Source organism: Accipiter gentilis, chromosome 33 (assembly GCF_929443795.1).
Source record: "Accipiter gentilis chromosome 33, bAccGen1.1, whole genome shotgun sequence".
NCBI lineage: Eukaryota > Metazoa > Chordata > Aves > Accipitriformes > Accipitridae > Astur > Astur gentilis.
Window position 1 is genome coordinate 18,940,923 of NC_064912.1, and position 15,276 is coordinate 18,956,198.

At 36.6% G+C, this 15,276-nt stretch overlaps 1 protein-coding gene across 1 annotated transcript; it reads right to left on the bottom strand.

The window, feature by feature from the left end:
- Positions 1-1,802: 1,802 nt before the first annotated feature.
- Positions 1,803-14,873, bottom strand: MEIOB (meiosis specific with OB-fold). The gene is made up of 13 exons (XM_049791736.1): positions 14,805-14,873; positions 11,376-11,433; positions 9,855-9,986; positions 9,030-9,102; positions 7,662-7,857; positions 7,095-7,195; positions 5,316-5,368; positions 5,130-5,225; positions 4,639-4,740; positions 3,970-4,123; positions 3,415-3,598; positions 2,836-2,922; positions 1,803-1,931 (listed from the first exon to the last, which is right to left on the bottom strand). The coding sequence occupies exons 1-13, from the start codon at positions 14,871-14,873 to the stop codon at positions 1,803-1,805; spliced, it is 1,434 nt and encodes a 477-aa protein (XP_049647693.1).
- Positions 14,874-15,276: the final 403 nt, after the last annotated feature.

Genomic DNA, 15,276 nt, shown 5'->3' on the forward strand with positions numbered 1-15,276 from the left:
ATTTATTGGAGCCAGATCTTAACCGCTAGGAAGTTTTGTTTTAAAAGTGCATTTGGAAAGTCTTGCAGAGAAAATTACTGTAGCCCAAAAAATAGCACCTCTGTGAAAGAGTAGCATCATCCAGGATACTGCAAATCAAATGGTAAAAAAAAAAGCAGACCATGTTGCAGAAGAAAAATAGACATTTTCCTATTTCCAGCACTGAGTATCCGCACACCACCTGCACTGGGTACCAATCCTGCAAACATGCAGACATTTCATTCCGCTGTATTTTAACTTAAGCCAATGACTTAAAGCACATGTAAAAGTTCTTTCTATGATGAGGCCTAAATGCTGTGGACATAATTCAGATTTCATCTAAAGGAAGGCTAAGGAACGAAGGCCAACTGAAACAGACATTCAGCCATTACATCTGAACAGAACCAGCCCCTGGCTCACAGCAGTCAAAACGCTCCTGGTTTAAGCCTACCTCTGTCAGCAGGGAAGCTGTCCTCTGAATTTGCTGAAACTCAATGAGCTAGGCCAAGCAGAGAAGTCAGGCCAACAGAGCTGGGCTGAGCAGGGAAGTTCGGGTGAATAATTCTGAACCAGGAAGGATTAAATTCACTTTCTCTGCTGTTTCCTTTTCTTCGTGCCTATCAAACATTACCAGCAACAATGCATCATTTGTAGTTTGTTCTTCAGCACTGTGTACTGATAGCAGAGTTGAGTTGTGATTAAAATTATTGTAAACATTCACTTCAGAATATTAGCTGTTACGGCAGGAAAATGTTGAAGTTGTTTATTGCTGCAACACGAGAGATGCAGTGACCCAACACTGGCAACATTTTTTTGTGCATTTGGTCCCTCGTTTCCACTCACATGAGTAGGGCGATGCAATCTTGGTGGATTGCTTGTCAAAATTTACTGTTTCTGTGGTTGTTCTCTCTCTGCCATGTTGCTTTAATGGGTAGGTAGTGCACTGGGGTGATCGGAGTTCCTCAGGGTATTCTAGCCTAACAAATAACTTTGCAAGAGAAGGGCTATGGTATCTTCCCACCATTTCAAATAGGCCAACTCCTGATAAGCTCAGGTGAGGACTGGTGAATGTAGCAAATACACCAGCTGCAGAGGAAGCTAAGGACAGAAATAGATTAAAAAATAGGAAAAAAATACATAGAGAAAGGCAAAATATGCATACCTGGATTCTTTATGTTTGGCTAAGAACAACTCTCTTGGTGAAGAAGAGTCATTTCTTCTCTGCTGCTTATAGTCTTAGCTTGACTGGTTGTCAGAGGTCCCTGGTAATTGATTACTCCGTTCTAATAAGACTTAGTCTCCCTAAAGAAAAGCAGCCTTGCAAACATCATGGCTATTTCCAAGCCTCTGCAGTTGCCAAAAGTTCCGTGCCTGGACTCACCAACATGCACCACAAACCCAGGCAGTATTTCAAAGTGGGTCTTTATTTTTTGAACTAACACAGACACAGCATGAAAGTAGCAAGGCAGTTAAAAGCACAGAAGCTCAACAGAACTGTCTCGTACTATTTGTTATTTCTGATTTTTTTCAAATACATTCTAAACTGAGGAAAGCTTCCACCCTCCTTGTAAGGGGTTGAATTCAGTAGAATTAACTTTTCTTAAGCTGAGGCCCTAGTACACATTTTAAAGTACCATCACCTGAAAAAGATCAACATAGAAGCCCACTTAACAGGGATTAGTAATGCATATTCTTTCCTTACCATCAGAACATACTTAGCAAAATACAACAACAGCATTCTATCTCTAATAATACAGTGAAGACAGTCTTTTTCCTAGCTGTTATTAATACTGTAATCTCTTATTTCCAATCTCTTTTCCCAACAAGCTCTGACTCGCCTCTCTAGGATCTGCCAGTTTACATGACAGAACATTCACTTTCAGTCCGGTTCTCCAACTGGGTGACAAAGTAACCTGTAAAAATAATTAAGGGTCATTGTTTTTACTGCTGTATAGCACTTTGAAATACTTTACTTCCAAATATCACACAGCATATTTAACTGACAGATTTGGTTATACATATTTTACATTATTTTATGTATAAGTGCATGCATTTTGTGCTATATACCTGTCACTACTGAAGTAAAACACTTTCATTTTTTCCTGGAAATAGGGGCAGAGTGTAGGGGAGATGAAAGAGTAAGAACAGTCTCAGAAGCACAAGTTTAAAAAAGAGAGTCAGTTAGAGTTGTCCTAGGACAGGCAGTTCTATGAAAAAGAAATCCAGTGCAGTATACAGCATGCAATTCAATTGAAAAAGTAAAGGATATTGGAAATAATAGCAGATCTTGTAACAATTGCTCCAGGTGTGTAAATCTAATATTCTTGTTGCTTTAAGGAGAATTGCAGATTTTAGACATATCTAATCACATTACTTCGAAAAAATACAGGTAACTGAGAAATATACTTAGGTAGCCCCATATACTGTACAATCTATTACTTTTATTGACTGCGCCTTATTCTTGCAAACAGATACTGTTAACTTTATTCATTATAAACCTACAGCCATAGAAATCAGTGACTGAGTAAATCATGTATACATGCTTTTGAAATACCAGCTCCTTAATCAGTATTGGCTAAGGGCAGTTTGTGTCTTTCATAGCTTGGCTGAAAGAGGCCTGCGTATATCTGATCCTGCAGGGACATCCCCTAATGTTGAAATTATGACAAAAGACTATTTACTTGGAATATTCAGAATATGTACAAAAACTAATCCTTATTTTTAAAAGCTCAGCAGAATTGACATGGAATTTTTCAGTACTAAATATACTACCGAATGGGAAACAGCCACTGTTTTAAATTAACATTAAATACTAACTTTAAAATAAATCTTGCTTCGTTCCAAAAGAAGTTGCCATTTCAATGCAGTCTTCTTGTCTTCTGCTAGAGTGAGGAATTCATGGACCTGTTAATGACAGGACACCACAGAACACTTCTTCAGCATATAGTTACAATATCTCCACAACAAAATGATGATGAAAAGAGCATCTTACACATTTTTATACATTTCTAAGCTGTATTTTTCTATTTTAACATAGTGTTTGGTGTGATGTATGTACCAAGACAGTCAGATTAATCAGAATAAATTGCAGGGTGTTTGAGAATCAAAGTTAGGGAATTCCAGCCACATTCTCAGAAAAGTGTGAATTAAAATAAAGCAGTATTCTGAATAGGGTATTCACTCTTACATTTAACACGTTTCTTCTTATTAGCAGCTACTGACTTCTAACTTTTGACTTGTTAAAAAGCCGAGTGTATGTGTATCCACATGTACATGCAAATTTTTTTAACTGGTCTACACATACACATGTACGAAGAACATTTACATGTCTTTGTAGTTTTCTTCAAGCTTCACAGGTCAGATCAAATAAGAGCAACCTAATTCATTTCTACTTACTGTGCAGCCTAATGTTTCCTCAGCTACACAGTCAGACAGGTAACAAGAATAAAGAGTGCCTGTGTGATCTGTCAGATCAACAAGTATGTCAAAGCTTGGAAAAGTTGACTTTGAATATGAAGAGACGTCACTGCAGAAAGTGCATGTGTTTGACATTTCATTCACTATAAAACGGCATATTGAACTGAAACATAAGAAGATAATTAATGCATATATGTAATTCCTTCTTCTTTCAAACTGTTTTCTAGACTAAGACTTCCCAAGAGACTTTTCATCTTTAAAAAAAATTCTTCATCTTCTAAACTCTTAAGTCTCAGACAAAATGGCATCTTTCTTCCTCTCTCCTCTAGGACCACAAAGAGCAAGTCCTTCATAAAGCCAACTTCTCTTTCTTGCTACTTCTGGAAGTCTACACAACAGAAATCCACATGGCATCCTCCAGAGGAGTTTTATTTCTTGTCCAGAACTGGACTAAAATATTGTTCTATCTAATTTGGGTCAGGGGAAGAAGGACAAGAACTTTTTAATACAAATTTAAAACAGGCAGTCACTTACCATCTGTTGCGAATAACTTTAGATGCATTATCATCAATGTCCAGTGTAGAAATGTAGCCATAAATAATGCCATAGACTGGTTCAAGTTTCCCATCACTCTGTAAAGCTTTTTCTTTCAGCTCTTCCACAGTATAAATATCAACTACAGTCTCCACTAGAAGTTTAAAAGACATGTTAAGTGTGTCTGAGAAAGAAACAACACAGAAAAGCAACAACAAAAAAGGATCTTAAGGTAATAAAAAGGAGAGGATTTGACCTAAAGTATCAGAAAAACCACACACACCTTCCTTTTGAAGTAGGCTTATCATCTGGGGACAAAAAAACAAAACCCAAAAGCACATTCAAATCAGGAAAATATCTAATATTTAATCTTTGTATCCCCCAAAATAAGCTTTTGACAAAAACTTTCCCTCTCCATTTTTCATACTTATTCAAGACAGAAAGAACATGCCAGACAGGCTGCAATTGGCATAGTCACCAACGCTGAAGATACATAACTGATAATATAAGGGATAGCCCCAGTAACAACAGTCCAAACTTTAAATATTCAGTCAGGCTATACCTTAGTTTTGTTTCTATGAACACAGAGCAAGAACCTGATATTTCAGCTGCACTATCAAACTACGTTATATAGTTAAATAAAATCAAAGTGTTTGGATCCATGCTTACAGTTAATGGATCCTTTTGACTGCTCCTCCATTTTATCATGCAAAGCTCCTGATCGTGCACTCTCTTTTATGAAGCTGAAGAGAACATTTGCTTCTGCTGTTTCTTGAAAATGTATTTTTAAAAGTTATTACTATATGTAGCATGTAAAAATAACAGCATAATTATATTTTACAACTTTTTATTCTGGTTGTACCAACACATTGTCTCTTGGAACTAGCCAAGAGATGCTTTTCTCTTTTTTTTACTTTAACTGTTAGTCCTACAGGGAATACATGAAGACTGCTTAGATAAAATTAAAAAAAAATAAAAAATAAATTAAAAAAGGGAGAGAAAAGGGTGGAACCAAAAGCATTGGTCATTACATAACAGACAAGAAGCAGGGAGCTTTCCAAGGCAAGTAGGTAGAACAAGTCAGACCTCCAATAGATTCGTTCATGCATTCTAGCCTATAATGATTACTAATACCAAAGCAATACTTCAACAGCTCTTACCTGGATTAGTTGTAATGATGGTTTTTGATATCACAGTTGCAGTCATACAGTTCCTAAATTTGTCAAAATTTATTCTCACATCTGATGCAAATATTACTGTGCACAAAAAAACCCCCCCAAATGTTACTGTAGAATAAGTATCACATTAAGAACTACAGTAAAAACATAAAAACCAGACTATTATACCTGTTTCTCGTGGGATCCAACTCTGTGCAAGCTGGATAGATTCATTATCCCAACTAAATTAAAAAAAAGTTAATGTATTGAAACATTTTTGAAACAGCACTCAAACCGTTTAGTACTAAACTACTAAATATAGTTATAATTAAATTGGTCAAAGGGGACACAACTCCTTTGTTACATGCAAATGAAATGCCATGTATATCCACAGGCATCTAGTTTGCAGCCAGCCAGGATGCTTTATGTATGGTTTAATACGGTCCCTACTTTATCCCATGCCAAGCAATTTAAAATAAAGGGCTATTAGATTGTTCCAAATGATTTAATGCAGAATATACCTGGAACAATACTGTGTGTATTTCAGAGCTTTGACAGAAGTAATTTCTAACTAAAGCAAATCACAGTTAAAATAACCGCTTATCAGCTGAGCCTTTTCTGTGGGAACAAATTGATTGCTGACATCACTAGGCCAGATGTTCAGCTGGCTTTCCAACACTGGAATCCTTGTAACTGTGGATGATGAGACTAGAGTGAGGTCAGAGGTATCCCTCAAAAATGGTAATTTGATGGTTGGGTCCCTTGATGAAATCTCATTCTGTTCCTTTTAAGTTTGGAAGGCAAAGAATACTGCCAAAGCACAGTTTTGTTCTGGTGGTTTTTTTCCTTAATCCTTGGAAAAAGATTTAAGATATTTACTTTTCATCTAGTATTGCTCAGCTACCTCTTCACTGATGGCCTCTGAACTATCTTCACTACAGTGCTGTTGCTCAAGGATTTCCTGAATCTTTGCCTCTGTCTAGGCCTCCGTGAAAGCGCAAAAGACACAGTTTAGGGTAACCACAGTAAGACCACCTAGTCTCTGCTTCTGAGGTCTCCTGAAGCATACAGCTCTGCATCACTGTGTACCAGCACTGAAACAAGAGCATCGGGGCTGCTGCTGCAAATTAACATTGGTGGCAGCTCAAGGGCTAGAAAACTTCACACCATAGGTGCTTAGTAATGTTCGTGTGTATACATTAACTGTGCTAGACATTACACTGATGGATAACAGTTTCTAACTTGGACACTGAGTGCGATGCTGTATTGCTACTTCTAGCTAAGGAACAAAGGTCATTTCAACCAAAAGACAGCAAACCCAGTGCAAACAAATACCCACATACCCTTGCACGTAGATAAGCCACAAGTTTATTTAACAAACTATGGGCAAAATGCAAATATTCCTGTGTAAACAAATCTCTGTTTACATGCATAAATGGTATGGACATAGTCATGTCTGTAAGTGGGATACAGTTTGAAAATATGGCCTAAGTAGTATCAAAATGCTTCTGTGCTATTTTAAAAGTTTAAAACTGTTTCAACCTATTTCCATTCCACTTGTTAATTCTGCTTGGCTTTAAAAATGAAGCATACTCCTCTTCTCCCTGCCCCCTATTTTGTGGAAGAAATGTGCTGCCTTTGCAACTGTTTTTTAAATGCCATTTCCTGAATTAGTTCAAATTTCCACATTAAAAAAATGTAACTATTTGGAACCAAGCTTCATTTTGCCATTCATGAGCTAACAGTCTGTCAGCAAGTCATAAAACTAGGCAATACATGTAAGGTCACTCTAATGAATATCTTTTTTAAGCCTCTGTTTAGCATACATTGCTGCCTCCTCACAGTTGCCACCCAAATAATAATACATTTAAATTAAAAGATAGTATTATAACAGTATGTATTATAGTTAATTTCTTTACCTATTCTTGCATTAATTTGAGTATTTTTGTGAATTAAAAAACATTTTACCATACTATTGGAAAAGACATCTCTGTTTCATCGTACAGCTTTACTTCACACCTCTGACCTTTTCGTTTGTCTGAAGTCATAAAATACTTTGGCTCCCCAACCTTTAAGAAGAAAGAGAAGCAGTCACTTTTCCTCTAGTAAGTGTTTAGGAGAATAAAAATGGTAACCTAGAAGAGTTAAAAAAGTGAAAAAAAAAGAAAAAAGTACACCATTAAAAGAAAACCTATACACTACTAAAAGTTTAACAGTAATTTTACTTCAAGATAGAGAGACACATTTTATTTTATAATAATTCGCACTTTACGTATTTGCAAGTTATCTACTGCTTGCACATGCATGATTTCAAAAAGACAACTGATGTAGGACATTCCATTCCCTTAATTTCCCCCCTCATGTTGATGAAAATCCTAAGTAGCTTGTATGGTTGTTGTAACTCAGCTGAAGTGACTGCCAACCTAAACAAACGAACAAACAAAACCAGTGATTCCTGTCCACTGTGAGTCCCAAAATCCATATTCACACTTAAGTCAGTTAAATTGCCCATGGTACGGTGGCTCCTTAACTTACTGACATTACAGCTGCAAGCACATTAAGGATTCTTCCATCAAGGCTTTGTCCATTTGCAATGATATCACCCAGTGAATAATAATCCTGAGGGTCCTTGACAGGCAGGTGCAACAGAGAAAGTAGTTTGGTGTCCATTTCATAACACGAAGATGTTTTGACCACTGAATGATTTTCACTGAGCAATAATTTGTAGCAACTAGATAGTACGCACAAGACAAATCACATCAATCAACATTTCACTCACCAATATATTAACAGTGTAAAATGTTAATTCAATTCACATGAGAAAATAACTGCTGTTTTATTCGTCTATTGTTTTCCCTCAAGATATGGAAAAGTTTGAATTAATTTGTTCTAAAATTATTTTTAAAAAATTATATACTTTACTTCTACCAAAAGTGTATTATTCTGTACTTTATACTTATTTATAATTGAAATGCTAGCAATGTACAATACATATTTGTAAATCTTTCAGTCCTTATGAATTGCTAAAAATAAGATAAGTTCCAAAATGTCTGTAATCCAGGTAATTAAGAGATTTTGGCATCATGACATAATAAGACACTACTACAGTCAGACTGGATTTGGTAAGGTGCTTTCAAAAGTAATAGCCCCATGACCTAAGTAATATTTGTAATGCACTCTTAGCCAGTGGAAATAAGATATATTCAATATATTCTGGATAAATATATTTTACAAATGCTTATGAAATCTGTAGATTTGGAGAGGAGCTCTTTTCCTCAGTGAAGTTGTAGCCATATGTTTGAGCTAATGCCTAGGCTGTGGTGATACTGCTTAATTTAGGGTTAAACATGATGCATTGTCCTTTAAGAAGGACCATGACTCAATAGCTTCACTATGCAGGCCTGATTACTTTGTATCATACCTTACTAACGACTATGCCCTTGAAGAGGAACTAAAGACTGATAAAAAGGGAACATCCTGCTCCAGAAGGCACCGAAGGCTGGATGGTTGCCAAAGAAGCAGGAACTAGGGGAAACGTAAACGCGGCAGGGGGAGATCACGATCACCGACTCAATTCAAGACTGGAAAGACTTGCCCCCCCCACACACACTCATTCCCTTTCAAATTTTAGTAGACTGTACTCAAAGAATGGAATTTACTCTGTTTAGTTACAAAGAGCATTATTACTTTCTGACAAAGCTCCAAAGGCCATGTACTGAGAAATATATTCTCTTTTGAGATTACTTGACCATACATGGTTGAACACAGGGAGGAAGGTACAGCTACATAAGAAAACCAACCTCAAACACTTCTACCAATCACATGCTGCTGCAATCAGCTGGCAACTAAAGTATTAACTTTTATCTTTCTGAAAAGAGCTATTAGTCTATGCTTTAAATTTACCTAGGAGTTACAGGGTTGAATTTTTCTTCCCTTTCTGCTTCCTTTGCCTGAACTAAAGGATTTTCAATTGTAACTAAAATAAAACATTGATAAATAATGTTAGAAAACTGCATATAGATACATATAAAGAGAGATGGCTTTTAAAAATGGTTGTTTTCAAGGTTGATAAGGAAAGGAAAAGGTACGTGCAGTAACTACTGCCAAATGTTTTCATACTGAAAACCATATCTGTCCAGACAGCACACATTATAGCCAAAGTCCCACAGGAGTCCTCAAGACATTTAATGGAAACAAAACGACACTGAGTTCTTGTGTGTACACTCTTCATAGCCACAAGTTTTATCCAAACACTCTGATCTACCAACCATGGGCAGCAAAGTCTTTCTATTAACTTATCAAGATAAAAGCACAGACTGTAAATAAATACAAGATTTTTGCTGTGTTTTTTATGAACATAGTCATATCTATAACTAAATGAAGACAAACACCAAACTACTTTACAGAGCTTATTTTTTGTAGTTTATACGAACAGAATATAATGTAAGAATTCAGATCGATTAACTATAGGTAAATTCTGGGTGGCTGCATTCAGTGGGTTTGTATCTGGTCTTTTTGTTGACATATTTACTGGTTTTGAATTTAAATCCTTGAAATCTCATTCCTTTCCTCTTTATACTTAACATAACTGAACAATTTGTTTCCAATTAGACTGTTTTCTGAGTCCTCAGAGAAAAATATAACAAAACCACAAACACATAACAGTGATTTACTGGGGGAAAAAAACACATTCATACAGAAACATGTTAAGAATAAACTCCAGCTTACCACAGTCACCAACTCTAAAGCTTTCTGAAAGTGATCTAATATAGTCTTCTCTGCCCCAAGAATTTACATTTATAAAACAAGTGGGTGAATCACGAATAGTAAAACTGAAGGTGTATCTTTCAGACCCAATGTCTGCAAAAATAAACAGCACTATTACAATTCGTTAGCACAGCTTGACTTCAATCTAGAATACACGTATAAAAACTATTATTTCGCGGCTGTCCTAGATTTTCTGAATTTACTACCCGCAATCTGGTGAGTACCACTAGAGGTCAGCAGACTGTTCAGTAAACACACTGGTGTTCCTCAATGGGGATGGCTACAACTCAGGCTGCACTTGTACTATCCCACCCACTTACACATATCACTTAACCTTAGGCAGCACCATATAAACTTACAGATCTAATGCAAGAGAAATGAAAGAACTGTACGATGCTACATTCAAGGCATGGACAAACACATAAACAGGGCTAACGCATGAAGCAACGCTATGAAGGAGTGTACATACTAGCCCAAATTTTGTAACAGGTAGGCTGTCTGTGTAACAGATGGCTGTGCCCATGTACGAGACCGCCGCAATGACGTACAAGGCTGCAGATCACAGGCAGTACTGCTGTCCAGATAGCACTGAGGGGTTTAACTGAATGAAGCAAAGTGTTTCCAGCTCTAGGGAAAGTTCATGGTCAAGAGGGTATCAGTCTTTGAAACGCTGCATTCCCCTTTCTCTTTCAGCTGATTAACAAAGCTTTCCATTATGCAATATGCTATTTTTAAATTATCAATGAAAACTGTATAGTGATCCGCATAGAGTAAGCATAATCTGACTGTAGTTCCATGGAGATATAAACACGAACACCACATTTTCAGACTGTGTAGAATTGTTTTTGGTGACGATGATGACTTCCTTCTAAAAATCCACCACTAGAGCAGCTCAGCATGACGACAACGCCAACAGAATAGCTGAGTCCTTCACACAGAGCTGGAATGGTGCCCTGTGACTGGAGATGCATCCTAACAGTGTCTGTGTCAACCCTAAGCTGTAGATATATTAGTTCAATTTCCAACTAATGCTGTATTAACAATGTATAATTGCCATTTTTCTTTAGGACTATATAGTAAGATGAAGCTAGTGCTACCCAGACCAGAAATTACTTGTTCAGCTCCTCAAGACATCTCTTTAACATTTCTGTTTTAAGAGAGAATGAATATGAAGGCACTAAGTCTATTCCAGCAGTATTTATGTAATAGTGGGTTCGTATCAGTACCATCTTCTTCAGACCTTGAAACACTTACTTCCAAGATGGAGTTTTCCAGAATAAATTCTAATTGATAAGGTTTAGCCAAACTAATGCTGCTCTTTCATCTTGGTTCTCAAACACACACAATTTTTTTTGCACATTTTTGTTCTATACATTTTACACTAAAAGAAGTCTGTTTATCATTTAAATACTGATTTCAGTCATATATGCCAAATTATACTGTATAAGAAAATGAAGTAAAAACAGTTAAAAGGGACTGTACTTTTTCTGTCTGGAAAGCCTCTGACATCTGTTTTCCCAATAACCACACCGATTACATTCTAAAAAATAAAGAGATTATAGAATACAAGTATTAAACACAGATGTATATGATGAATTAGATTTCATGGACTTGTACTCTATTGATGATAATAAACATATTTCTGAATGGTAATCATTTTAATCTATTTATTCCACAGTGCCATATGAACTAAGGACTAAAACATAAACATACAATCTGACTTTAAGAAAAAGAGTGACTAATAAAAATATTAAAAGAAATACATCTGTTTCTGTTTGTAAAGACAATGGGAGGACAAAAGTTCATCCAAAACATTCACAATTTTGGCTGTTCTACAGCAATCTCTCCTCAGGTAGGCAGCAATATTGTTGTTTCACGCTCTCTGAACAGGTCTCAGATCTCCTTAAATGCACCATGAAAATTCTGGACAGGATTTATTTTACAGTTAAGCATTCAAGGTTTCCCCTGCTGTCAGCACCGAGATACACACGTGTACATCCATAGGGAGGGCCATTTATCCTATCCTCATCTAAGGAACATAAATTTGTACAGGTGCCTCTTTCTTGCTGTCTGTCTCTCAACAAAGGGGGCTTAGGCAATGAACTTTTTTGAGGTTTCAAAACAAAAATCAGTCTTATTCTGCTTTGCTAAACCTGTATTTATTATGCAAGAGCACCCCAGTCTCAACTGTCGAACAAAACTACTAGGAGCAAACACAGACTGGAAGATATATATATAAAATATATATATTAATAATATATAGCTGTGTGGTGTTTGGTTTGGGTTTTTTTTTCTAAATAAAAATGTCCTCCTCAGTGTGAGAGAAGAGTATGGCAGTGCTAGTTCGGGATTTAAGAGGTAAGCAATGAGAGCTGGTTTGGTAACAAGGACTGGAAGGAGCGACTGACATTGCAATACTCCAAGGGTCCTTCAAAACATGAAGTGTGCCCCATCTCTTCCATGTCACATGTGGAGTTACTTGCAGTACTGCCTGACTCTCTCATTCAAGCAGGGGAACCCCAGCAGTCAGCTAGCAAGGGGCAGTGTAGCAATTTAATAACCCACACAAGCTAAGTTTTGCACCTATTCACAAAGCAATGCAACCTGACGCACCTTCCTGTAACTATAAAGTATTGACATGTGCTCAAAAATTAGATCACATGTTCCCAGTTTACTTTGAATCACTAGATGGAGCAAGGTAACTGTCTTATCCTAGTGATGGAAATGAACTCATTAAGAGGATGTATGTGTACAACAGCGTAATATTCTAGTTCTTCCAATCTTTCTAACAGAGTGTTTTCTATCTGTCCACATTACATGTAGTAATTTAAATAAGGATTTTATATTTGTTTTTGGCTTTGTTTCTTAAAAAACAAGCATTTCAATTAAATCAAAATGCAACATACCCTGTATCTCACCACCAGTCAGAAGAACTGACATTCAGAATGACTCTTCACATGAATTAAACTAATGTCAATCTGCAGTTTCCAAAAGAAACCTCCCGTCCCTGCTGCGGATATATTCACCTCTCTTGTATTAGGACTAAGTCTGCACAGCAAGCTGGCAGAAGGAAGTGATCTGGCTGGAAACTGTTTTGGGGGGGTCAAAAAACTTCCATTTCCTTGATCAGCTTATTGTGCAACAACACAAGCACTAGTTTCACCAAAAGAGGAGCAGAACACGCCTGCAATGAGGAAGAAGGCCATACTGCCTTTTTTGGCAGAGCATTGCTTGAGGCTGCTCAACCGAATCATGAGACTACAGCATTAACACACTGCAAGTTTCTTAGACTTTGATCTATTTCACTTTTAAAAAATAAACTGCAAAGTAAAAAAAATGACATTTTGATACTTTGAATTATGTGTGCTCCGGTGTTTTAATGTCCCAAACACATACTGATCATTCTATCATGAGATACTAGTGAATTATTTTCTATAAAAATACTTCATTTACTGGATGTTGCTAATTGCAACACTCAAGATTACTTTTATTTGTAAAATAAAAGCTTTTAACTGAGTTACTGGATCACTTTATTTGAGAGTAACTGTGAGTGACAGCTTAAATTAGCTTTACTGGAGACCAGGAGTTTATAAAAAAGCTGGAAAGAATATACAATACGTCTGTGAGGGCACGTAAAACTCCTTCTCCTAGTTCACCCCTTTTCTGTGATTTCTCTTCCATTTGTTTAAAATAAATGAGAAAAAAAGGGGCTAAATTGTGCCCCTCCCAAATAAAAAAGTTTGGCACAGGAAAACTCCGTGTTTTCACTCTCTTCACAAGCATCAGGACTTCCATGGGGCATACAGCTCTATAGACAGTGCATCTACTTTAAGCTGCGTGGGGAGATAGGGTTGTAACACCGCACCACAGCTCGCAGCGACTCCGCAGGGAAACCCTGCCTCTCTGGTTTGTTCTCCAGGCTCCAACTCCCCGCAGCACTGAACGCTCAGAAGACACGTTATCACTGGTGGGCTACACAGTGAAGGGTGGGAAATACTGCAACAGAGAATAATGTAGTCTTCTCCCTCCCATATTAAAACTCATCTTGGAAAGCAAAGAATGAAAAACTGCCCTCCCCAGACTTCCTGGTTTTTATTCAACCATCTAAAACTCAGAAGGGAAAAATACTGAGTTTTACAGCACATTCCCCTATTCATCTCTTACTCCGGTGATGATAATCCTCACTTCTATCAGGACAAAAAAAACCCAAAACAAACACCAAACAAAAAAAACTCCCCGTACTCAGACATCTGTATGAATCTGCCAACTACAAAGCTTTGCTGTTTAAGTTTACTTTTTGGTTCATCCTGCTTTCCTGTACTCCCACAAGCAAAATTCTTAGCTTCTTATAAACTGACAACCACAAAACCTGCTTTTTGTTCTAAAGAAACAGAAACGATCCTATCTGACATGTAATTGTGAGATTTTTATCCAGTTAAAACATCATACCATTCACCAAGAGTTTTGTTTGAATAATTCAGGACTATGTTATTTAGCCCAGAGGAATTGAGCACACAAATAAAGACTGCAGGATTGGGCCTTACGTTCAGAGCTTGTCGTGAAAGACTATTGTAGGTTACAGATGTATTGTGACTACATAATGCTGACTCTGTACATGTCTTTACTAATTCAGCATCCATTTAAAACATTACAAAGAAGCCTCTGATACTTTCAGACATTGAATTGTCCGGTCAATATCTATAGTTGTGGTATCCACATACTATGGACAGCAACAGCATCAATTTTCATTCTGCTGTTTTATACACAAAGAAGGTAAGGTACTTTATATCTAACAATTATACTAATGCTATTAGTATCTAAATACACATCAATTACATAATTTTGCAGTAATATAATACAGTCATATACAATTTCATTTGAGAACAAAAGTACTATGTCTATGAGACTTACAGGACGAGCAAGATTTGGATGCAGATCTGAAAGTGCAACAAAGTCCCGTGTTGAACTAGAATAAGCCATTCTTTATCTGTAACTTGAGAAAACTAATTTAGATTTTTTGAAAATCTAAACAAATCACTTAAAACTATTCACAGTGGAATAACAAGTTATTTTTTTAACACAAATGTTTTGACCTAAATAGCATCTGTTTTCACTAAAAAGCATTTCAAGCCATCTGAAGTAGACAATTCTTTATTGTTTGTATTTGGTGATGTAAGTTATGAATTTTACTATAACTATCTATGCTTCTTAAATAAAGGTCTGTAATTTTTATTTATTTATTCATTCAGCATTAAATGACTCCATTAGCACCAGCCTCTGAAAAATATTTACCCTCCTTCTCCTGTCTGGGAAGTCCAACTGAATTTAATGAGGCAGTTCGTATATAAAAGGCCATTTACATGGGAGGAAAGAAAATTTTTGA